This window comes from Panthera onca, chromosome X, assembly GCF_046562875.1.
Source record: "Panthera onca isolate mPanOnc1 chromosome X, mPanOnc1 haplotype 2, whole genome shotgun sequence".
Lineage (NCBI taxonomy): Eukaryota > Metazoa > Chordata > Mammalia > Carnivora > Felidae > Panthera > Panthera onca.
In genome coordinates this window covers 41787981-41815049 of record NC_138357.1, presented here as the reverse complement: position 1 = coordinate 41815049, position 27069 = coordinate 41787981, and the positions used below count along the sequence as shown (strand labels likewise).

General features: G+C 37.8%; 1 protein-coding gene and 1 non-coding gene across 3 annotated transcripts in view; one reads left to right on the top strand and one right to left on the bottom strand.

Moving 5' to 3' along the window:
* Positions 1-2741: 2741 nt before the first annotated feature.
* Positions 2742-27069, bottom strand: part of NUP62CL (nucleoporin 62 C-terminal like) — an 86636-nt gene continuing 62308 nt past the window's right edge. For both annotated transcript variants that reach the window (XM_081794386.1, XM_081794388.1), the window contains one exon: positions 2742-3682. In XM_081794386.1, coding sequence (XP_081650512.1) covers positions 3588-3682 — 95 coding nt within the window. In that variant the 3' untranslated portion in view covers positions 2742-3587. The remainder of the gene's footprint in view (positions 3683-27069) is intronic.
* Positions 17046-17149, top strand: LOC145714826 (U6 spliceosomal RNA). The gene has a single exon (XR_014137017.1). It is a non-coding gene; the product is annotated as a U6 spliceosomal RNA (small nuclear RNA).

The following is a 27069-nucleotide window of genomic DNA, read 5'->3' as shown; positions in this document are numbered from 1 at the left end:
GGAAAAAACCCTTCACTTTTTGTACCCTTTGAATTTTGAACCACATGATTATATTGCCTGTCAGTAATATTTTTATTATTAAAGGGAACCCTTCTTATACCACAGAACCAAAAAAGAAAAAGATCATGGGTTTGGGGGTCATACTGTTTGGATTTCTCAGTTCCCACAGTTATCAACAATATAACATAGTAGGCAGTCTGAACTTGAATTTTTGCTTTGGCAAGTTACAAGATTATGTGAGTTTCAGTAAGTTTCTTTAACTGGTCTAGGCCAGTTTTCTCATCTGTAAAATTGGGATATTACCTCTGAAAAGAGTGATGTAAAGTGCTATATAAAAGTATGGTTTTAAAGTCACTTGATAGGTGGTCATCTATGAGCAAATATTCTGTTATCCAGCAGGACTTATTCAAACTGTCTATACTGCCATGCTCAAGGCTCAAGTTAGAGGATAAGACCGAAGAGCAGCTACTGGAAGACATTGTACTTCCTATCCTAAGAACTTCTTACAGATTGAAAATGTCATGGCAAGTATTTGAGCTATCCAAAACCTGTTATGTGGAAATGACTGTGCCCTTGAAGTACACAGGTGAATGAATGCAGATATAACATGCACTACTTTGTGGCTTTGGCACAGAGCATAGACACAATGTAAGCATGGGGAAAGTGTGGGTCACACCACACATAGCCTGTGCTAGGTAAATACTATATATGACAGTAGGGCCGAATTCTGCTGCTTAACCAAACTGTCCAATGGACACATTGATCAATAAGTTGATGGAAAAATTCACCAGAGTTGCTGGTGTGTTTGTCCCCTGGGGAAAGTGGCAAAGAGTAGAACAAACAGTATATACTGACCATTACACCAGGCTTGGAGACAATTGTAAGAAGACATATATCCTATTGGCACAGAAGCGATACACACTACATTATGAATCCACTAGGTGGGATAAGTGGAGAATAAATGGCTAAAAAGACAAGTAGGATGGAATTGCAACTTGAAAGCAAGGTCACTAGGAAGTATTCTGTACCTGTGTATAACTGTAGCCGGTCCCAGTGGTAGGTACCAAGGGACAAACATTCAGAAAATTGCACTAGAAGGAAAATCAGGCTATTTCTAGCTCTGCCAAACTTATTAACTGTGGAATAATAGCTATTCCATTTCCCGCAGCATGCCTTTCCCCACTTTAAAAGGGAGACAGTGTATAAAAAGCTTTGAGGCAGTTTATAAAAAGCTTTGAGATTTCTAGATGGTATTCATGGGCACAGAGGTCTTAGCATTAGGTAATTTCACAATTTCACCCCAGAAGATTTTATGACAAACTGAAAAATATGCCTCATTTGTCTTTCTGACAATTTAATAAGATTCGTTTAATTAAGCCAGAAGTTCTTCCTTAACATAGACATATTTTCAGTGTTTGTCCTTTTGAGATGCTTTGTTCGCAGCACACTTCTGATGAATACATTAGGAAGCAATTATAATTTCCAGATATGGAAGAAGATGCTAAAACCAAAAATCTTCTCCAGAAGAGGGATAGCATCACTCATTCAATATTAAGAGTAATCAACTGTGCATGTCTTTCAAATTCCCCAAATGAGATAGCATAAATGCTGTTATAGAGAAAATAAATATAGCATCTTTTTCAAAGGACAAAAAAAAAGTAGATAATCACTGGAGAAGTGTCAAATTTAAGAACTCTCCTTCAGCTAATATCTTGGCTGGTCTTTAACTGCCAGGAGAGGCTCAAGATTCCAGTACCTCACAAAAATCTTGCCTTAAAATGGGTTATTTGTGATTTTTTAAATTAATATTTGGTCAACAATGTCATGTCTTTTCGACATATGTTAGAACCAGAGTCCAAAGGAACCTTAGAGATGAGTTAGTCAAAGGCTCCAGATTCCAGACAGTACACTGAGATCTACCAGTAAATCCTACGGGGCTACTGTATTGATCTGGAATCCACTTTCCATCCACTGGCCTCTTCTATGTCCTGGGAAAAACCCTAGAACTCCCAGTGCAAATTCAGTAGTACTTTAGTCTCCCCTTTTATTTCACTGAGGAACTTTTACAGTAAGCATTTACTGTTAGTGAAAAGATATAAAAGCATCACAAAATTACAGAGAAGTGAAAACTAGTTTCCTTCACTTGGGAAGGCCTTATTAATATGGTTAAACTCTTTCAGGGTATATATAAAAGATAATGCCCAAAATGAAATTATTTTTCCAGTTAATTAAGTAGGGACAAGACTAAATCCGGTGTTTCCTCTACTATACTATGTACCTTTTACTGAATGTAGAACTTAACTTACACACAGATTACTTTATAGGAGTTGAAGCTCTAAAAACAATAAGGAAAATGTCTTTATCTAGGGTATAACAGAAATAATACTGGACTCGAAAATTAGAGAGTACTCAAAATTATACCCAAATGTTCTCTACCTGTAGAAATCATCCACAAAATTATTTGGTCTCTGGATTATTTTCATAGTCTAACATTTTGAGTGGTAACAAAACTTACTTGATAAGCTGCTACTGTAAGAAGTTTGGGTAGGAAAAAAAGGCCATTTAAGCTCTGATATTTAGTTTACTTATAAGGTGGTAAGAACCACTAATACTCATTTCAAAAATATTTTCTTCCTATAATGTGTACCCCTCAGGATGGTCATGTACAGTCAGTATAACAGGAGTTTATCTCAGTAATTATAGACAACTAAGCTCTAGTCACTCAAAAACTTTTAAGTAAGTTTACTTTCATGTTACACTTTTATTTTTTAGAATATCATCTTTATTTATGACTTAGGTAAAACATGCAACACAAAAGATCAGACTATTGCCAAGCTAAGTACAAGGCTTTTTCTTGAAAAACAAACAAATATACAAAAACCAACAACTATAAATCATATGCTAAAACCAAATAAAATAACAGGTTATCTATACATCAAAAATAAATGAGTTGCCTAAACCTTACCCTTTTAAAAATAACCTAATTCAAGGCCCAAATCCACCCTAACTTCTCTTCTTCTCTGAATCTCTATAGCACACTTTCTGTAATTCACACACTTCCTTGTATTGTCTATATTGTTTTTATACAGACAGGCACTAATTTTATCTCAAACTAGACATTATGTTCCGTTGAGGAAAAAGACTACAGTATCTAGCTAGCACTATATGTTGAAAGTTAAGAGGCACCCAGTAAAGACTGGTTGGGCATCTATTTCTCGTCAAACATTTCTCTATGATCCGGTTAGAGTAAGAAGGACAATGTTGTGCTGCTGGTAGAATATGGAATCTAGGAGAATATAAGATAAAATTACACACACAGCGTTGACATCTAATAGGTTGCAGCCTGGTAAAGAAGGCGAATAGAGTTCTGGTTTGCTAATACGAAAAGCCAAACTACAGAATAATTCTCAACAGCCTAATATTGAAATGAAAAAAAAAAAAAAAAAAAAAAAAAAACAAACCCAACAACGTGCACACTTTATTGCAACCAAAGATTAAGTAATAATTGCAAATACTACTCTATTTCACATCATCACAATTTGTAGGTGATATATAATCCCCAAAGAACATGCTGAAGATATGGTCATTCAATCAAAAGCAATCTTGACACTGCGTTCCAGCTCCATGTGATGATGATCCTCAAAAACCTGTGTTACCTCTTCTACCTTCCGTTGCAGCATGCCTACAGGAGGAAGAGTCATGAATCGTTAATCCAAGGTCAAAATGTCCCAGGAACATAATAGCTTACATTCTCCCTTCAACATATGATTTATAAAACATTGATTTTAATAGCTTTAAATATTAGAAAATAAAGGGGGGAAATCGTCTATTTAGAAACTATGGAAACAGTGGACAAGACTGTTCTTGATTTGCTCTCTGTAGTTTTCAGGTAAATAACAGTCTACATGACATTTTTGTTTTGTTGAAGAGAATTGAGAACTGCGCGTTACTCATTACAGCCTAAAAGTGCTTTACAGGGTGGTCATTAAATTGAGGGTATAGATTTTGGTAGGTCTTTGCTGTCTATAAGTGAATTAGTACATGGAATATTCACATTTCTGTTCCTTTCTAAGGATTTATTTAACTTGGTGGTCTTCAATTTGCTCAGGGGCAGAGCAACAGAAAATACCATTAGCTTTAGCATATAAAACACTAACATTCTGTAGTAAAAATAAGTTGTCGATGTAAGCATGATAATCTTAGGTTTTTCTATTAATGTGCAGTTGGCCATTTGTTTTAGTGTTCATTAATGCTTATTAGCCAATAAGCAATAGCTGGTGCCCAAGATTTAAGAAAAACTTCAGGAGAAAAACTAAAAATTTGAAACAATATACTTTAATTTTCTTTAGCCAATTAGAAAAGCCCCAATGTTATTCAGTTTTAAAGTATAACAATACATCATCTTATGACATACAGGCATTTTGCAAGATCACACTTTAAGAACAAGTAATTTAAATGATGGTTGCCTAATGAAAGCCTACCAAAACAGTGTATGTTGAGCCTGGCAAAATATATCTCCTTTTTGTTCAAATAACTGCAGCTTGCAAATTTTTACCCCTAAGTAACATTTTTCAATGTGATAGAAACACAAATGAGCACTCTAACAAACCATTAACTTGAGGCCAGAACTGTCAACATAAGGAAAATCTACTTAATTTGCTGATTGATACATATTAAGTGCAAAGGAGTACATTTATAAAAATTTTAAAAATCAATGAAATGTCAAGAACACAAGCCAGCATTATTAAGAGAGCTTTACTATAAACATTCTGTCATGTCTTCAAATTGAATTCTCAGGACTATTTCTATAGTAACATACTTTAAATTTTTTAGAAGTTTCATTATTTGAAGGCAAAAACTGCACCTAGGCACTCAACTGCCCAGAGTTCAGTTTCCATGATATGCATCAGTGATTGGTTCCTGCAGACCTCTGAAATTATTTATTATACTAGAAGATCAATGCTAGTAATAGCCAAAATTTGGGGGAAATACATTATACACATTTTGAGATTAAAATTAGTGGTACTGAACAATGTGAAAATGAAATTAAGAAAATGATTCCATTCACAACATCATCAAAAAGAATTAAAACACAGTAGAAATAAGCCTACCAAATGAAGTATAAGACCTGTACACTGAAAACTAGAAAATACTTCCAAGGGCAGTAGATCTAAGATCTAACTAAAGAAGATCTAAGAAAATGAAGAGATATCCCATGTTCATGGATTGGAAGACAATAGTGGTAAGATGCCAACCCCCAAAGACTGATCTACAGATTCAGCGGAATCCCTATGAGAATTCCAGCCAGCTGTTTTTGTAGAAATAGAAAAGCTTTGGGGCGCCTGGGTGGCGCAGTCGGTTAAGCGTCCGACTTCAGCCAGGTCACGATCTCGCGGTCCGTGAGTTCGAGCCCCGCGTCAGGCTCTGGGCTGATGGCTGGGAGCCTGGAGCCTGTTTCCGATTCTGTGTCTCCCTCTCTCTCTGCCCCTCCCCTGTTCATGCTCTGTCTCTCTCTGTCCCAAAAATAAATTAAAAAAAACAAAAAACAAAACAAAAAAAAAAAAAAAAAAAGAAATAGAAAAGCTTTACAGTTTACATGGAAAGGACCCAGAACAGCAAAGCAATCTTGAAAAAGAATAATGAACTGCAAGAATTACACTATATAATTTTAAATCTTACTACAGTAAGATTTAATCAGTAATCAAGACATTGTAATACTGGCATGGGATAGCCAAAGAGATCAATGGAACAGAAAGAAAGTCCAGAAATAAAATTTATATTTATGGTCAATTCATTTTTGATGAAGGTGACAAGGCAATTCAGTGGGGGAAAACACAGGCTTTTGCAACAAATGGTGCAGACAATTGGATATTCAACTCAAGGTGAATTATGGACCTAAATATAAGAGCAAAACTATATTTGGAAAATAAAACACAAATGTCAATCAACTGATGAATACATAAGCAAAATGTGGATGTCTGCACACTGGAATGATACACAGCAATAAAATGGAATGAATTACTGATACATGTTACACATAGATGAACCTTGAAAACATTAAGCCAGACAACAAAGGCCACATATAATATGATTCAATTTATATAAACTCTCCAGAAAATACAAATCTCAAGACAAAAAGTAGATTAGTGGTTGCCTTGAGTCCAGAGTAGGAATAGGGATCAACTACCAACAGGCCAGAGGAAATTTTTTAGGGCAATGAAAATATTTTCAAATGGACTATTTGATGTGTGCACAACTCTTAAGCTTTAAACAGCTATTGGTTAAGATGGTAAATTTGTGTGTTTAAGGTATTTCTTAAAAACCACTCCCCCCCCCCAGAAGATTCTGGTAAAATTGCTCCCAGCCAGTCCAATTCTGTTGAGGGGACGGATGTTTTCTTCACTTTAGCCTACCTACAAATATTTTAGCTAAAGATTAAAAGACTTTCATAGTAGGGGCACCTGGGTGGCTCAGTTGGTTGAGTGTCTGACTCTTAATTTCAGGTCATGATCTCAGGATCATGGGATTAAGCCCTATGTCATGCTCTGTGTTGAGTGCAGAGCCTCCTTAAGATTCTCTCTCTCTCTTTTTGAAAAAAGAAACAAAAAGATTCTCTCTCTCTCCCTCTTTCCCCCTCCCCTACTTGTGATCTCTCTTTCTTTCTCTTTCTCAAATAAATAAATAAATAAATAAAAGACTTTCAAGGAGAATTATGAAAATAAGTGAGTTGATCATTAAGCCCTAACACAGCTTTTTCTATAGTTATTTTTATTTTAAGTATTACATGTAAATATTAATAGATAATATTAAATTCACTGTGAAAGGAAACAATGTACTTTCACAAATACTGCTATGGTACGCCTCTTATTTTCCTCTTAGAAAAACAAATGGGGCAGTTGGAGAAAAAAATATCCTGAAAAAAAGGTCAAAAGACACAAATAAGCAACTTAGAAAGTGAAATACAAATTGTTTATAAACATTTTTCAAATACTCAACCTCATTAGTAACCAGAGGAATGCAGATTAAACAAGGGAAATATTATTTTCACCTATAAATGTTAGCAAAGAATGAGGGTAATGGTGGTAGAATGCTAGAAATGATTTGGAATTAGCAGAACTAGGTAATTCAAAGTGGTGCTGAAAGGGGGACTGTAAGCAGAAATATGAATGATTAACAAGCTGACCCCTCTTTTCCTCCACATCCTACATCTGGGTGATTTTCCCTACCCAAGCCCAGCAAAGGACTTTTTAGAGAGGACAAACCAGATGGGCTGTGGCTCAGGGACACCAGGTAGAGCTAAGGACAAGGAATCTATACCAAAAATTGGGATTAAATGGAAGTTCACTGCAAGGTGAACACTGAGCCCTGGTCCCTTCTCTAACCGTTCCAAGAACACTGGCTTACCATTAGGTTTATTAATTTCTAGACAAGTGTTGGAAGATGCTTCTTTGGAGAATATGAAAAACTGAAGAGAAAAATCCTAAAGGTAATGGTTGGAGATTCTCCAACGAAAAGCTCTTGCCAAATTATCCTATAGTAAATCAGCAAGGCCCATCTACAATTTAGTGTCTCATTCTTGAATACAAATGGACAACCAAGAATCATCAGATATTTGAGGAATGCCTCTAATATAAGAAAGAAAAAAAACTGAAAGAAACAACCCAGGAAGAATAAAAGCTTTTAAAAAATCGATAATATCCTCAGAGAGATGATACTGAATCCATGAAATAAGAACTGGATGTTATTTAACACATACACACACACACAAGTCATAAAACAACACAAGCTCTTGCAAAATAAAAACTATGACAGGAAATAAGATCAATAGAAAGACTAGAATAAAAAGCTGAGTACTTATCTGAGAAATTTAGCAAAAAAATACAGCAGAAACCTAATTCAAGAAAATTCTTCCAAACTGATAGTTTCTTCTGATAGAAGAGCTCACTGAATACCATGTCAGTGGATGAATTAAACCTACATGGAGGTACATGATCTGAAATTTCACTATTTTGGGTAAGATCCTGAAAACTTCCATAGGGGAAAAAAAACCATAAAAATGAAGGAGTCACATAAAGTTTTGGGAGTCAGAATGGACCCTCAAAGCTAGAAGACAGTGAACAACATTTTCAAAAGTTTAAGAGAAAATTATTTGGAAGCTAGATTTTGATAGCCAATACTATCAATTAAGTGTGAGGGTAGAATAAAGACCTTTTCCCAAAGAAAATGGAAACAGTAATTTGAAAAGATATATGCACCCCTATGTTTATTGCAGCATTATTTCCAATAACCAAGATGTGGAAGCAGTCTTTAAGTGTCCATCGATTGACGAATGGATAAAGAAAATGTGATGTATATATACTATGGAATATTACTCAGCCATAAGAAAAAGAATGAAATCTTGCCATATACAACATGGGTGGTCTTAGAGGGTATAATGCTAAGTGAAAGAAGTCAGTCAGAGAAGAGAAACACTATATGATTTCAGAGAAGATAAATACCATATGATTCCACTCATGTGTGGAATTTAAGAAACAAAACAAACAGATAAACAGCAACAAAAAAAAACCAGACTCAACTACAGAGAACAAACAGGTGGTTGACAGAAGGGAGGTGGGTGGGGAGGATGGGTGAAATAGATAAAAGGGATTAAGAGTACACTTATCTTGATGAGCACTTTGAAATGTACAGAACTGTGGAATCATTATATTATTCACCTGGAACTAATACAGCACTGTATATTAATTATACTTGAATAGAAAAAAACCTTTTCAGACATGTAATATCTCAAAAAATGTACCTCCCTTACACTCTCAGGAAGCTGATGTAATACACGTTATATTAACACAAGGGAATAAACCAGAAAACAAGAAGTATAAGAGCCACGAAACAGGAAAGTCAACAAAGAAAAAAATAGAAGGAATACAAGATGCAAGAGAAGGAAGAATCTAGTTGAGCAGCAAACCAAGAGAGCAACAATGCCAGATAGTAGATTAGAGATAAGAGGGCTCTGGGAGAAAGAAATCCAAGGAGAAATTGATGATTTAAAGAAAAAGAAGGGAGTTAGAGAACGGACTACTGGTAAATATATACAAAATTAAGCAAATGATGAAATAAAATTCAAAGGAAAACAAGAACTTGTACAAGCAATAACATATACAGGCTCCATGCTGACAGCACGGAGCCTGCTTGGGATGGGATTCTTTCTCCCTCTCGCTCTCTGCCTCTCTCTCTCTAAAATAAATAAAACTTTAAAAAGAAAAAAAAAGCGGGCAGCTGGGTGGCTCAGTCAGTTAAGCATCTGACTCTTAATTTTGGCTCAGGTCATGATCTCACAGTTTGTGAGATGGAGCCCCACGTCAGGCTCTGCTGCTGACAGCGCAGAGCCTACTTGGGATTCTCTCTCTTCCTCTCTCTGCCCCTCCCCTGCTCGTGCACACTCTCTCTCAAAATAAATAAATAAACATTTAAGAAAAAAAGAGAAATGACATAATATATAGCATGTTACATGGCCGGGCTATGAGTGACATTTATGCAATCAGAATTAAAATAATAAATACTGTTCTATGTATAATTTATGATATACCTATATTGGTAAGATGACAGAAAAGTGTACTTACATGCATATATTTATATACTTCTCTATATGTAATATGTACATATACTGGGAGGGCAGTATGGTGGTATATTATATACACATACTTAGGTACTACATGCATATACACACATATACACACACAAAATGAGGGTGGTATAAAATAGTTAAATCCTTGCCTCCCATTTTGGGAAGTCAGTACAGAAGGCCTAAAATGGAAAACCTAAAAAGAAACAGTATACATGGTATTTAGAGATCTAGAAATATGCTTTAGGGGCGCCTGGGTGGTACAGTCAGTTAAGTGTCTGACTCTTGATTTTGGTTCAGGCCATTATCTCACAGTTGGTGGGTTCAAGCCTCATGTCGGGCTCTGCACTGTCTGTGCGGAGCCTGCTTGGAATTCTCTCTCTCTGCCCCTCCCCAACTCGTACTCTCTCTTTCAGAATAAATTAAACAAATAAAGAAAAAAGAAAAATATTTTTTAAGAAGCCGCTAAAATAACTGAAAGTGATTTCTTCTAGCGAGTGGCAAACGGGGTGTGGACAGGGGAGCTGGTATTTTTCATAAACCTTATTAAAAAACCTTATACTCTACTTTCAAGGTGGGAGATGAAGAAGACCTGAAATAAGGCAGTGATAGGAATCTACTGAAAAGATTCAAGAGCTATTAAGAAGTATAATCATCATTACTTACTGGAAAAATAGAAATAGTCTACCTTAAGGTCCCTGAGTAAATAATAGCAATCATTAGCTGAGAAAAAGAAAAGTAGGAGGAGTTACTGATCTGAGAGGCCCAGGAGAGAGTGAAGATAATGAGTTTAGTTTTACGTAAGTTTAATTTGAGTTGCCTTTGGGTATGTATGTGCAGGTGTTTGTTAACATGGAGCTTTATAATGGAAAGTAAAAGAACCATTAGTAAAACTGATGGTTAGAGATGACAACTGATGTTTAAAAACTGCTGATTATCAGAAAGCCTTAAAAGAGAATACTATTAGAAACAAGGAGAGGTCTCAAATCCATAACCTAAGTTCCTACCTTAAGAAAATAGAGGAAGAGCAAAATGAACCCAAAGCAAGCAGAAGGAAGGACATAATAAAGACTGGTTATCAATGAAATTTAAAACAGGAACACTATATAGAAGAATCAATGAAACAAAAAGCTGATTCTCTGAGGGTAAAAAAAATCAATAAAATTGATTAACCTCTACTAAGACAGAAAAAAGTAAAAATAGAGAGAAAACACAAATCACCAATATAAGGAATGAAACAGGGCAGATCACTACAGGTCCTGCAGCCATTAAAAGTATCAAGAGGAAATCCTAAGAATAACTATTCTTAAAACTCAAAACTTAGCAGAATTGTACCAATTCCTAGAAAACCACAAATTATGAAAATGCTACCAAGATACTCTGAAGCATATTCCTATAAGCATTACAGAAATTGAGTCTGTAATTAAAAAGCTCCCCAAAACGAAATACCCAGGCCCATATACAGTTTCACTGGAGAATTCTACCAAATACTTAAAGATTATCAATGCCAATTCTTCACAAATTCTTCTAAAAAAGAGGCCACTATTAACCTAATAACAAACCAAGAAATGATAGTATAAAAAAAGAGAAATTATAGACCAATATCTGTCATGAACATTTAAAAATCTCTCACTTAAAAACGTCTAGAAAATTCTAGCAAACTGAATTCAACACTGTATAAAAGAAACTATAAACCATGACCAAGTAGAAGTTATTCCACAAATTTAAGGCTGACTCAACATTAAAAAAGGTATCAATGTAATCCACCATAACAACTAACTAAAGAAGAAAAAACATATGATTATACCAATTGATGCAGAAAAAACATTTGACAAAATCCACTACGCATTCATGATAAAAATTCTCAGCAAGTCAGGAACAGAGCAGAATTACCTAAACTTGATAAAGAGCATCTACAAAAAAAAACCCTACAGCTAACATCATACTTAAATCAAAAGACTGAAGGCTTTCTGTGCAAACTCAGGAACAAGACAAAGATGTCTGCTCTCATCACTTTTATTTAACATAGTGCAGGAAGTTCTAGCCAGTGCAATGTGAGGAAAAGAAATAAATGGCATACGGATTGGAAAGGAGGAAGTAAAACTATCCCTATTTGCAGATGATATAACTACCTCCGTAGAAAATCCCAAGGAATCAAAACCAAAACAAACAAAAATTCCTAGATCCAAGAAGTGAGTTCAGCAAGCCTACATACAAGATCAACACATAAAAATGAATTGCATTTTTATGTACTAGCAATGAACATGTGGAAACCAAAATTTAAAACATAATACCATTTGTAATCACTATAAATAAAATGAAACAGTTAAGTATAAATCTAACAAAACCAAAATGTACATAATGTGGGTGCTGAAAATTACAAAATCATATGAAAGAAATAAAAGGAAATCTAAATAAATGTTGGGTCATGCCATGTTTTCATGGATGGGAAGATTCAACAAAGTAGAGATGTCAATTCTTCCCTAAACCGATCTATAGGTTTCATGTAATTCCTATCAAATCTCAGCAAATTTTTGTGAGAGGGAAAAGGAAATAAAATAGCCAAAACAATCTTGACAGGAAAAAAAATAACATGGGAGGACTCACTCTACCAGATATTAAGGCTTACTATACAGCAACAGTAATAAAGACAGTGTGATATTAGTGGAGGAAAACACATATAGGTCCATGGGGTAGAGAGCCCAGAAAAAGAACCACACAAATATGCCAAAGTGATATTTGCCAAAGGTGTAAAAGCATTTCAATTGAGGAAGGATAGTCTTCTCAACAAATGGTGCCAGAGCAACCAGGATATCTGTAGGCATAAAAAGGAAAAAAAAAAAAAACCAACCTTGATCTAAACCTCACATCTTATAGAAATATTAACTCAAAGTGGATCATGGCCTTAAAGGGAAAATGTAAAACAATAAAACTTGTAGGAAAAAAAGGGGGGGGGGGATTTTGGGGATACAGTACTCAGCAAAAAGTTCTTAGATTTGACACCAAAAGCATAATCCATAAAAAAATGGAGAAACTACACTTCCTCAAAATTAAAGATTTTTGTCCTGTGAACAGCGCTATTAAAAGGAATAGACAAACGAAGACTAGGATAAAACATCTTCAAACCACATAAGCCAACAAAGGACTAGTATATACCCTAGAATATATAATAAACTCTCAGAACATTAAAACAGATAAACCAATTAGTAAATGGACAAAAGAGACATTCCACCAAAGATGATATACTGACAGCAATATAATAAGCATATAAAAAGATGTTCAACATCATTAGCCACCAGAGAAATGAAATTAAAACTGCAATGATATTGCTACACATCTATCAGAATGGTCAAAAGGGAAAAAACAGTGAAAATGCCAAATGCCATTGAGGACACAGACAAATTAGATCTATCATACATCACTGGTAGACATGGAAAATGGTACATCTACTTTGGAAAAAAAAAGTGTAGCAGCTTCTCATAAAACTAAACATGCAACTACCATATGACCAGCAATTGCACTCTTGGACATGTATCCTAGAGAAATGAAAACTGCTGTTCATACAAGAAATCTGCACATAAATATTCACAGAAGCTTTATTCATGAGTAGCCAAAAACTGGAAACATCCCAGATGTCCTACAACCGGTAAATGTGTACATAAACTGTGATGCATACATACTAGGAAAACTGGCATATTAGTCAGCAACAAAAAGGATAAAACCACCGATATACGTAATTTAGATCAATGTCAGAGGAATTACGTTGAGCAAAAAAGAAAGCCACATGGTTATATGCTGTATGATTCCATTTATACAATATCTTGAAATGATAAAATTTTAGAAATGGAGAATAAATTAGTGGTTTCCAGGAATTAGGATCTGGGTTAGAGGAGGGGGATGGAGGTGATTCTGGCAATAAAAGGGGAATATGAGTAATTCTTATGGTAATGTAACTGTTCTGAATTTTGACTATGGTAATGGATATACAAACCTACACATGTGAGAAAACTGTATACAGCTGAACACACACAAACACAATACAAGTAAAACCAGGAAAATCTGAACAAGACAGATTATACCAATGCCAATATCCTGCTTGTGATACTGTTCTACAGTTTTATAAGATGTTACCAATGGGGAAAACTAGATAAAGAATAAATTGGACCATGGGGTGCCTGGGTGGCTCAGTCGGTGAAGCATCTGACTCTTGATTTTGGCTCAGGATATGATCTCATGTTTCGTGGGATTGAGTCCCGCATTGTAAGCCTGCTTGGGATTCTCTCTCTCCCTCTGCCCCTCCCGTACTAGCTTGCTCAGTCTCTCTCTCTCAAAATAAATAAATAAACTTAAAAAAAAGAATAGGACCTCTCTATTATTTCTTCAGGACCTCTCTATTATTTCTTACTAGTGCATGTGAATGTACAATTAACTAAATAAAAATTTCAGTGATGAAGACTAACACAAATAAGGATTAGATTCTCAACCTCTTTTCCTGGAAGTGCCTGCTCAATAGGCACATAATACAACTATTTATATGAGGCAACAGTTTTAACAAATCTGTTCTCACTACTTAATATGGTTGGCCATCTTTTTAGCCTTCAATATGGTTTCCCTCATCGTTGCATGCCTGTTAAGCTAAAGCCATATTTTAGGTTCTCGTTACTGCACTTATCTTAGCCAAAGTCCGAGAAGCAATAGGTTCTGGCTACTGTAGAACATATCTCTGTATTAGGTTAGTCTGCTGTTTAAAAGCAATCTTGAAATTTCAGGAGGGTAATATAATTAAGGTTTATTTCTCATTCAGATAGGGGAAGAGAGAGATAGGAAGGGGGTAAGGAAAGAAGAAAAAGAGAGAGAGAGAGAGAACACTGTCCTATTTGTCTTAGCTACTTTTTTGAGAGAGAGAGAGAGAATGAATCCCAAGCAGAATCCCATGGGGCTCGATCTCACGACCATGAGATCATGACTTGAGCTGAAATCAAGAGTCAGACGCTTAACTGAGTGAGCCACCCAGGTGCCCCTGTCTTAACTAATTTTAAGAAGATTCCCAGTTTATTAAAACTGAAGGAACACTCAGAATAAATATACCTGAATTCTTAGTACTAACTATGGTCTGATGGGAAGAAGAGTATTTCTAGATGATGCGCAAAGCTCTCATCTCTGCCATGGGAATGTTCATCCTGGTCTTGCTACTGATACATTCAAGTGGTACTCTCTGCTTGTGTATAGCACTACACTTCATACAAAATTAATAAAATATACATTTCAAGGAAAGGTATAAAAAGAAAAAAATGGTGAAGGTATCCTGAAATCTTCGAGGCGACATGGCAGAAACAAGGTAGTAGAATTATTACATTACATCCTAAGTGGTCCTCAGACAGTCATCCTATTGAAATATCACTCACTCTTCAAGTCTCATTTCAATTCTACCTCTTCCAGGAAATCAACTAAAGATTAGGTTTCTCTTTCTTTGCTGCCCCCACTCCACACTGTGAACCTGTTCAAGGCAGTGTAGCACTGATGTTTATACCTCCTACACCGATTGACAGTGCCATGGCCCACAGTAGGTGTTTTGTATGTAGAGTCACAAATATGTGGTTTTGACTTGCATCTAAAAGAACACATTCCAATTATACAGTACTTCAGTTTTCAAAATGCCTATACATATCACCTTATTTGAGTCCCACAATATCCTAGGATGGAGAGAATGAAAAACTCAAGAAGGTAAGGTTCAGTAGCTTCCCAAAGGCCAAAGCTAATGAAAAACGATACCAGGGTTCTTATCTTCAGACTCCCATCTACAAGTGCTTTTTCTATTACAGTGTGCCTGTTTGTCAAATGCTGTGAAGACCTCAAAGAAAAAGTACAATGCTGAGCTAATAACTGGCACAACAGCATAACGCTATTTGTTGTTCCTTCAAATACTGAAGGGCTCAAAATAAGGCAGGTCTATCTGAACCCCATCTGGGGAGATCTCATTGGTGAAATACTATCAGGCCATTTTATCTATGAGGTGGCCATAGAGCATGGGCACAAAAACACCATTACAGCAAGACTCCAGCATATTTACAGTTTTTAGTCACTAAAAAGAAAATTGCTTTGGAGAAAAATCTGTATATCTCACAAACAATATAAATCCTATTTGGGAGTGATTTAAATCATGCTACATATAATTCATCTGAGGAGGCTCTCCAGCTTGAAGAAATTCACTTGGGCACAAAATGTACATAAGCAGGATTAGGGAGAAATCTAATTCTGCAGATGCACCGAGTGTGTTTCAAATCTGGATTTACATATAGAAAAGGAATTTTAGAAGTGGAGCTCTGAGAATGTTAACCATCACGCACTACTTCCTAATAGGAGCTGAAGACTTCATCATTTTTAACCTTCGTACCCTAATCTAACCTATAAGAGATTCTTTAGAATCAAGGAACAATGATGTGACAATAACCCTATTTTGTCTGTAAAGGGGAGCAGAGATGAGGAGGCAGCTCATTAAACAATGGAAAGACATTAAAATACCTTTCAGTTAGCTGCAGTGGGAAGAAGCACGTGAGTACCTGTCTCTGGTGAGCTTAAGAGACCCTTAAAGTGAGTCTGCATTGTTGCCACATCTCTGGCAGATCAAGAATGTTTGCTTCTCAAGTATCTGAAGTGGAACATTATACTCCAGAACACAATAGATGACTTCACTGATCAACCAATGTCACCAAGATTTCCCAAAGAATTTAATAAAAAGAGGAGGTAAAAGAAACCACCTTAATCAGTAAATCAGATTCTATTTGAGAAGATGAAAGAGGAAGAAGACACTTCATTTGGAATTCAAAGACATCTTTTGGCATCTCAGCATTTGATGCTCTTCAGATTTAAGAGGGATGAAAATTAATTAATATAAATATTTTTAGAGCATTTATATGGACCGAGCTTCTTTTTTTATTTTTATTTTTTTCTTTTAGAGAGAGAGAGCAAGCAAGCAAGGGAGAGGGACAGCAGGAGAGGGAGGGAGAATCTTAAGCAGGCTCCATGAGTTCAGTGCAGAGCCTGACACGGGGCTCGATCTGATGACCCTGGGATCATGACCTGAGCTCTAATCAAGAGTTGGACGCTAGGGGCGCCTGGGTGGCTCAGTTGGTTGGGTGTCCGACTTCGGCTCAGGTCATGATATGGTCCTTGAGTTCGAGCCCCACATCGGGCTCTGTGCTGACAGCTCATAGCCTGGAGCCTGTTTCAGATTCTGTGTCTCCCTCTCCCTGACCCTCCCCCGTTCATGCTCTGTCCCTCTCTGTCTCAAAAATAAATAAACGTTAAAAAAATTAAAAAAAAAAAAGAGTTGGATGCTCAACTGACTGAACCACCCAGGCACCCTTTGCCAAGCTTCCTAAAAAAAATACAGCACGGTGGCCATAGTTAATAATACTGTAGTACAGTGCTCGCTTCGGCAGCACATATACTAAAATTGGAACGATACAGAGAAGATTAGCATGGCCCCTGCGCAAGGATGACACGCAAATAATACTGTAGTACATATTTGAAAGTTGCTAAGAAAGATATTAAAAGTTGTCAACACATGATTCCTGTGATGAGAAAAAAAAAAACCCTTTTTTTGTAACTATGTAAGGTGACAGATGTTAACCAGACTTATTGTGGTGATCATTTAACACAATGTACACAAATCTTGAATCATTGCGTTGTACACCTGAAAATACCATAATGCTATATGTCAAATATGCCTCAATTTTTAAAAAAGTGATTAAAAAATACCCAACCCTGGGGCACCTGAGTGGCTCAATCGGTTGAGTGTCTGACTTCGGCTCAGGTTCTCGCAGTTCATGGGCTCAAGTCCTGCATCGGGCTCTCTGCTGTCAACACAGAACATGCTTCAGATCCTCTGTCCCCCTCTCTGCCCCTCCCCTGCTGGTTCTCTCTCTCTCTCAAAATAAATTTTTAAAAATGTAAATAAATAAATAAATAATACCCAACCCTGAAAAATCTAATTTAGAATAATCCCCTCAACCAATAAATATTAACATTGGGTAAAAATGAATTATGATTGTGACATATCACAAAAAGCTGCTTCTCTGAAATGATCCTGAAGGCATTTTATGCAAGAGTTAGTCATGCCACACTAAACAACTTAGAATGCTTTACATCAAAAAAGAAAAAATAAGGTGATCACATACCAGTACTAATGGGACTATATTTTGGAAACATCACAAAATTCCTGCAGCATTTTTAGTTACTTCAAGGATTCTTCTCTCTCTGCCCTAAATAGCAGCCAAAATGTTGTGAGCCGCTATTAAATAATCATGGGGTTGTAACCCATAAGAGACAGCAAAGATTATGGATGAAATATATTTTAATCGTGATGCTTTAGGACACCTCACCAAAAAAGCAAAATACCATGAAGATATTCAAGGAACTTTGACTTTTTTTTAATGTTTATTTATTTCTGAGACAGAGAGAGACCGAGCATGAGTGGGGGAGGGGTAGAGAGAGGGGGAGACACAGAATCTGAAGCAGGCTCCAGGCTCTGAGCTGTCAGCACAGAGCCCGCGACGCGGGGCTCGAACTCACAAACCGTGAGATCATGACCTGAGCTGAAGTCAGTCGCTCAACCAACTGAGCCACCCAGGCACCCCTGAAGGAACTTTTAAATAATGGTAAGTAGATGATTTACACTGCACATTCCTTTATTGTGGCACATGATATTAATATTATAGACACAACAATGGTTTGGTATACGAAGAAACAAAAAAATGCTTGTCCTTCACCCCTATCTCCCCCCTCTCTCAGAGAAGTAGCTCAATATATTTAAAATGAATAACAAATTAGCTCAGATTGATTGTCAACTCTGTCATAAGTGGTCCCCGAAGAGCTGGAGTTGCTGCAGTTTCGGTGACTCAGAAGACAGATGTGTGACTGCAGCATCACCATCCAGCAAACCTTGAAATAATGCTGTAAATTTTTACAGAAAGAGACAAGAATGGAAAGTGGTATTGGACTATCATTACTATTAACTCTCAATTATCTATACTAATTGGGAGGAAGAGGCAGAGATAATGTTAAACAATGGATGAATATCAAATCAGAGAACTGGTCAATATCAGCACATGTTCAGACATCCCCTAATTCAATACTTTTGTACTTATCTCTGACCACTTTCTAGCTCAATCCCATAAATTGGTTCCATGTATGCTAGAGAAAGAAAGGGGCCTGCTTCTCTATAACTCACTCATCAATAATGAAAAGTTGATTGGACAGTGTAATACTTGAATATATTTGAATTTTGATGTATGATTTCTTTTTTTAAATGTTTATTTATTTTTGAGAGAGAGTGCAAGCAGGGGAGGGAAAGAGAGAGGAGGCCAGAGGATCCAAAGTGGGGTCTGTGCTGACAGCAGCAAGCTCGATGTGGCATTTGAATTCATAAACTGTGAGATCATGACCTGAGCCAAAGTTGGATGCTCAACCAACTGAGCTATCCAGGTACCTCAAAAGTGTGATGTATGATTTCCAAGTCACTTTTAAGGATAAGCTGATTCTTAAGTTAAGCACATGATCCTATTAGCATTACAGTTGTAATGGTTTAGGGGCGCCTGGGTGGCTCAGTTGGTTAAGCGTCCGACTTCGGCTCAGGTCATGATCTTGTGGTCCGTGAGTTCGAGCCCCGCGTCGGGCTCTGTGCTGACAGCTCAGAACCTGCAGCCTGTTTCAGATTCTGTGTCTCTCTCTCTCTCTGACCCTCCCCCATTCATGCTCTGTCTCTCTCTGTCTCAAAAATAAATAAACGTTAAAATTAAAAAATTTTTTTTTAAATAAGAAAAATTTTATACCAATGTTAAGGACATTAAATCATAAAAACATTTCCCATAAACCTTTTAAAACACAGATTTTGACATTAAAACCATTTTAAAAACTATACACTTAGAGATTTTTCTTTAGTAAAAATTATATTATTTTTGTGAAAATAACGTATTAATTTTTCTATAACTATTATTTGGATGTGAACAAATGGACTCATTGAAAAGTTTAACCTTAAACTTCTCAGTCCACAGTCCTGATCAGCAGATGTGATCTCATTAACTATTAAAAAGCAAAATAGACAATCACCAACAAAAATCACCTCTTAGCATAATTGAACCCTGCCACTCTCCATTCCTTGATCATGTCATTTCCTGATATGAAAAGGAAAGGTTCCTTGGGTGGGAACAGCAAAAAGGAGCTCACAGTATCAAGAATTACCAGGCTTGTCCCCATCTTCATCATGGCCTCCATTGTCTCAGTTGAGAATCTCATTTTGTCTCCAGTTCAACTGCATTTTAAGCAAATAAGTAACTCCTACTTACTATCCATAACTATCTTACTCTTACTCTTTTCATCCTGTGTTGACTGAGAAATCTACCCAGAAATTAGAACAAAATGTCCCACACAAAGTACTACCATTATCATATGTTGAAAACCCTTGTCCTCTACTGTTAGGTAACATGTTTGTTTTTACATCCAGCGATGCCTATATTAAAATTGTTTTGAGAGCATACCAGTAGAAAGAACATTGTTCTGATAATCAGGAAATTTGGATTCTGGTCCTAGCTTTGCCAGTAATTAGCTGTGTGTTCTCAGGGAAGTCTTTTAAACTCTCTGGGCCACAGTTTCTTCATTTATATAAAGTCCCCTGCAGTGCTAACAAACTTAAGTTTATTAGTAGGAAAACATTGGCCTTGATATTTTACTTATGACAAAGATCTGAGCCAGGAGAAAAAAAAAATGACTATAATTTTTCTTTATAGCCCCATTTACATTCTGACAACCCTCGCTCCAATTCCACTCAAGAAGCACTGTTCACTGTAGGAATACATGTAACAGACAGGAGGACAACTGAGTCAGACTGCATAATCTCATTCCTCAGTGTTTTCCAGTCACCAACATTCTCCCACATATCAGCCGTTCTTACAACTTCTCTAAGGTGAGTGGTTTTCAATGAAAATCTACCTGGAACTGCCTTTCCTAGACCCAATTTAACAACTACTTCTCGTCTTTCTCCTTCTCTCTCTCTCCTATACACAGTTATCTCTGATAACCAGTTCTGCCAGTGTCTTTTACTGACCACCAACCTGGGCCAGGCACTGCTCAAGGAAACTTGAACATCGCTTCTTTTAACCCTTACAAAAACTCTGAAAGGTAAATATTATCCGTCACGTTTAAAATGAAGATACAGGGGTGCCTGGATGGCTCAGTTGGTTAAGCGACTGACTCTTGATTTCGGCTCAGGTCATGATTTCACGGTTCGTGAGTTCGAGCCCAGCATCGGGCTCTGTGCTGACAGTGCAGAGCCTGCCTGGGATTCTCCGTCTCCCTCTCTCTCTTCCCCTCCCTCGCACACTCTCTCTCTCTCTCAAAAATAAACAAACATTTAAAAAAGTAAAAATAGGAGACCAAGGGAAGGTGGCGGCGTAGGAGGACGCTGGGCTCACCTTGCGTCCTGCTGATCACTTAGATTCCACCTACACCTGCCTAACTAACCCAGAAAACCACCAGAAGACTAGCAGAACAGAGTCTCTGGAGCCAAGCACAGACGAGAGGCCCACGGAAGAGGGTAGGAAGGGCCGAGAAGCGGTGCGCGCTGCACGGACTGGCGGGAGGGAGCCGGGGCGGAGGGGCGGCCCGCCGGCCAAGCAGAGCCCCCGAGTCTGGCTTGCAAAAGCAGACGGGCCAGACGGAGCGTGTTCCGACATCAAGCGGGACGTGACATCTGGGAGGTCATAAGTTAACAGCTCTGCTCAGAAAGTGGGAAGGCTGGAGGACAGAGGGAAGGAGAGTTGCTGAGCCCCGGGATGACAGAGCTCAGTTTGGCGGGGAACAAAGGCGCTCGCCAGCGCCATCTCCCTCACCCATCCCCCAGCCAAAATCCCAAAGGGAACCAGTTCCTGCCAGGGATCTTGCTCGCTCCGCGCAAACACCCAACGCTGTGCTTCTGCAGAACCAACCCTCCGGCAGCTGGTCTGACTCCCTCCCGCTGCCACAGGGCCCCTCCTGAAGTGGATCACCTAAGGAGAAGTGAGCTAAGCCTGCCCCTCCTGCCCCTGTGCAACTTGCCTACCCACCCCAGCTAATACGCCAGATCCCCAGCACCACAAGCCTGGCAGTGTGCAAGTAGCCCAGACGGGCCACGCCACCCCACAGTGAATCCCGCCCATAGGAGAGGGGAAGAGAAGGCACACACCAGTCTGACTGTGGCCCCAGCGGTGGGCTGGGGGCAGACATCAGCTCTGACTGCAGCCCCGCCCACCAACTCCAGTTATACACCACAGCACAGGGGAAGTGCCATGCAGGTCCCCACCACTCCAGGGACTATCCAAAATGACCAAATGGAAGAATTCCCCTCAAAAGAATCTCCAGGAAATAACAACAGCCAATGAACTGATCAAAAAGGATTTAAATAATATAACAGAAAGTGAATTTAGAATAATAGTCATAAAATTAATCACTGGGCTTGAAAACAGTATAGAGGACAGCACAGAATCTCTTGCTACAGAGATCAAGGGACTCAGGAACAGCCAGGAGGAGCTGAAAAACGCTTTCAACGAAATGCAAAATAAAATCGAAACGACGACGGCTCGGATTGAAGAGGCAGAGGAGAGAATAGGTGAACTAGAAGATAAAGTTATGGAAAAAGAGGAAGCTGAGAGAAAGAGAGATAAAAAAAATCCAGGAGTATGAGGGGAAAATTAGAGAACTAAGTGACACACTAAAAAGAAATAATATACGCATAATTGGTATCCCAGAGGAGGAAGAGAGAGGGAAAGGTGCTGAAGGGGTACTTGAAGAAATTATAGCTGAGAACTTCCCTGAACTGGGGAAGGAAAAAGGCATTGAAATCCAAGAGGCACAGAGAACTCCCTTCAGACGTAACTTGAATCGATCTTCTGCACAACATATCATAGTGAAACTGGCAAAATACAAGGATAAAGAGAAAATTCTGAAAGCAGCAAGGGGTAAACGTGCCCTAACATATAAAGGGAGACCTATAAGACTCGTGACTGATCTCTCTTTTGAAACTTGGCAGGCCAGAAAGGATTGGCATGAGATCTACAATGTGCTGAACAGAAAAAAAATATGCAGCCAAGAATCCTTTATCCAGCAAGTCTGTCATTTAGAATAGAAAGAGAGATAAAGGTCTTCCCAAATAAACAAAAACTGAAGGAATTTGTCACCACTAAACCAGCCCTACAAGAGATCCTAAGGGGGATCCTGGGAGACAAAGTACCAGAGACATCGCTACAAGCATAAAACATACAGACATCACAATGACTCTAAACCCGTATCTTTCTATAATAACACTGAATGTAAATGGACTAAATGCACCAACCAAAAGACATAGGGTATCAGAATGGATAAAAAAACAAGACCCATCTATTTGCTGTCTACAAGAGACTCATTTTAGATCTGAGGACACCTTTAGATTGAGAGTAGGGGATAGAGAACTATTTATCATGCTACTGGAAGCCAAAAGAAACCTGGAGTAGCCATACTTATATCAGACAAACTAGACTTTAAATTAAAGGCTGTAACAAGAGATGAAGAAGGGCATTATATAATAATTACAGGGTCTATCCATCAGGAAGAGCTAACAATTATAAATGTCTATGCGCCAAATACCAGAGCCCCCAAATATATAAAACAATTACTCATAAACATAAGCAACCTTATTGATAAGAATGTGGTAATTGCAGGGGACTTTAACACTCCACTTACAGAAATGGAAAGATCATCTAGACACACGGTCAATAAAGAAACAAGGGCCCTGAATGACACATTGGATCAGATGGACTTGACAGATATATTTAGAACTCTGCATCCCAAAGCAATAGAATATACTTTCTTCTCGAGTGCACATGGAACATTCTCCAAGATAGATCATATACTGGGTCACAAAACAGCCCTTCATAAGTATACAAGAATTGAAATTATACCATGCATACTCTCAGACCACAATGCTATGAAGCTTGAAATCAACCACAGGAAAAAGTCTGGAAAACCTCCAAAAGCGTGGAGGTTAAAGAACACCCTACTAAGAATGAATGGGTCAACCAGGCAATTAGAGAAGAAATTAAAAAATATATGGAAACAAACAAAAATGAAAATACAACAATCCAGATGCTTTGGGACGCAGCGAAGGCAGTCCTGAGAGGAAAATACATTGCAATCCAGGCCTGTCTCAAGAAACAAGAAAAATCCCAAATACAAAATCTAATAGCACACCTAAAGGAAATAGAAGCAGAACAGCAAAAGCAGCCTAAACCCAGCAGAAGAAGAGAAATAATAAAGATCAGAGCAGAAATAAACAATATAGAATCTAAAAAAACTGTAGAGCAGATCAACGAAACCAAGAGTTGGTTTTTTGAAAAAATAAACAAAATTGACAAACCTCTAGCCAGGCTTCTCAAAAAGAAAAGGGAGATGACCCAAATAGATAAAATCATGAATGAAAATGGAATGATTACAACCAATCCCTCAGAGATACAAACAATTATCAGGGAATACTATGAAAAATTATATGCCAGCAAATTGGACAACCTGGAAGAAATGGACAAATTCCTAAACACCCACACGCTTCCAAAACTCAATCAGGAGGAAATAGAAATATGGGTCTATGAACAGACCCATAACCAGCGAAGAAATTGAATCTGTTATCAAAAATCTCCCAACAAGTAAGAGTCCAGGACCAGATGGCTTCCCAGGGGAGTTCTACCAGATGTTTAAAGCAGAGATAACACCTATCCTTCTCAAGCTATTCCAAGAAATAGAAAGGGAAGGAAAACTTCCAGACTCATTCTATGAAGCCAGTATTACTTTGATTCCTAAACCAGACAGAGACCCAGTAAAAAAAGAGAACTACAGGCCAATATCCCTGATGAATATGGATGCAAAAACTCTCAATAAGATACTAGCAAATCGAATTCAACAGCATATAAAAAGAATTATTCACCATGATCAAGTGGGATTCATTCCTGGGATGCAGGGCTGGTTCGACATTCACAAATCAATCAACGTGATACATCACATTAATAAAAGAAAAGAGAAGAACCATATGATCCTGTCAATCGATGCAGAAAAGGCCTTTGACAAAATCCAGCACCCTTTCTTAATAAAAACCCTTGAGAAAGTCGGGATAGAAGGAACATACTTAAACATCATAAAAGCCATTTATGAAAAGCCCACAGCTAACATCATCCTCAATGGGGAAAAACTGAGAGCTTTATCCCTGAGATCAGGAACACGACAGGGATGCCCACTCTCACTGCTGTTGTTTAACATAGTGTTGGAAGTTCTAGCACCAGCAATCAGACAACAAAAGGGAATCAAAGGCATCAAAATTGGCAAAGATGAAGTCAAGCTTTCACTTTTTGCAGATAACATGATATTATACATGGAAAACCCGATAGACTCCACCAAAAGTCTGCTAGAACTGATACATGAATTCAGCAAAGTTGCAGGATACAAAATCAATGTACAGAAATCAGTTGCATTCTTATACACTAACAATGAAGCAACAGAAAGACAAATAAAGAAACTGATCCCATTCACAATTGCACCAAGAAGCATAAAATACCTAGGAATAAATCTAACCAAAGATGTAAAAGATCTGTATGCTGAAAACTATAGAAAGCTTATGAAGGTAATTGAAGAAGATATAAAGAAATGGAAAGACATTCCCTGCTCATGGATTGGAAGAATAAATATTGTCAAAATGTCGATACTACCCAAAGCTATCTACACATTCAATGCAATCCCAATCAAAATTGCACCAGCATTCTTCTCGAAACTAGAACAAGCAATTCTAAAATTCATATGGAACCACAAAAGGTCCCGAACAGCCAAAGTAATTTTGAAGAAGACCAAAGCAGGAGGCATCACAATCCCAGACTTTAGCCTCTACTACAAAGCTGTCATCATCAAGACAGCATGGTATTGGCACAAAAACAGACACATAGACCAATGGAATAGAATAGAAACCCCAGAACTACACCCACAAACATATGGCCAACTCATCTTTGACAAAGCAGGAAAGAACATCCAATGGAAAAAAGACAGTCTCTTTAACAAATGGTGCTGGGAGAACTGGACAGCAACATGCAGAAGGTTGAAACTAGACCACTTTCTCACACCATTCACAAAAATAAACTCAAAATGGATAAAGGACCTGAATGTGAGATAGGAAACCATCAAAACCCTAGAGGAGAAAGCAGGAAAAGACCTCTCTGACCTCAGCCGTAGCAATCTCTTACTCGACACATCCCCAAGGGCAAGGGAATTAAAGCGAAAATGAACTACTGGGACTTTATGAAGATAAAAAGCTTCTGCACAGCAAAGGAAACAACCAACAAAACTAAAAGGCAACCAACGGAATGGGAAAAGATATTTGCAAATGACATATCGGACAAAGGGCTAGTAACCAAAATCTATGAAGAGCTCACCAAACTCCACACCCAGAAAACAAATAACCCAGTGAAGAAATGGGCAGAAAACATGAATAGACACTTCTCTAAAGAAGACATCCAGATGGCCAACAGGCACATGAAAAGATGCTCAACGTCGCTCCTTATCAGGGAAATACAAATCAAAACCACACTCAGATATCACCTCACGCCAGTCAGAGTGGCCAAAATGAACAAATCAGGAGACTATAGATGCTGGCGAGGATGTGGAGAAACGGGAACCCTCTTGCACTGCTGGTGGGAATGCAAACTGGTACAGCCACTCTGGAAAACAGTGTGGAGGTTCCTCAAAAAATTAAAAATAGACCTACCCTATGACCCAGCAATAGCACTGCTAGGAATTTACCCAAGGGATACAGGAGTACTGATGCATAGGGGTACTTGTACCCCAATGTTTATAGCAGCACTCTCAACAATAGCCAAATTATGGAAAGAGCCTAAATGTCCATCAACTGATGAATGGATAAAGAAATTTTGGTTTATATACACAATGGAGTACTACGTGGCAATGAGAAAGAACGAAATATGGCCCTTTGTAGCAACGTGGATGGAACTGGAGAGTGTGATGCTAAGTGAAATAAGCCATACAGAGAAAGACAGATACCATATGGTTTCACTCTTATGTGGATCCTGAGAAACTTAACAGAAACCCATGGGGGAGGGGAAGGAAAAAAAAAAAGAGGTTAGAGTGGGAGAGAGCCAAAGCATAAGAAACTCTTAAAAACTGAGAACAAACTGAGGGTTGATGGGGGGTGGGAGGGAGGGGAGGGTGGGTGATGGGTATTGAGGAGGGCACCTTTTGGGATGAGCACTGGGTTTTGTATGGAAACCAATTTGACAATAAATTTCATATATTTAAAAAAAAAATTAAAAAAAATTAAAAAGTAAAAATAAAAATTAGTAAAATGAGGATACAGACTCAGAAATTAAGCAACAGTTAAGGTCACAAACTAT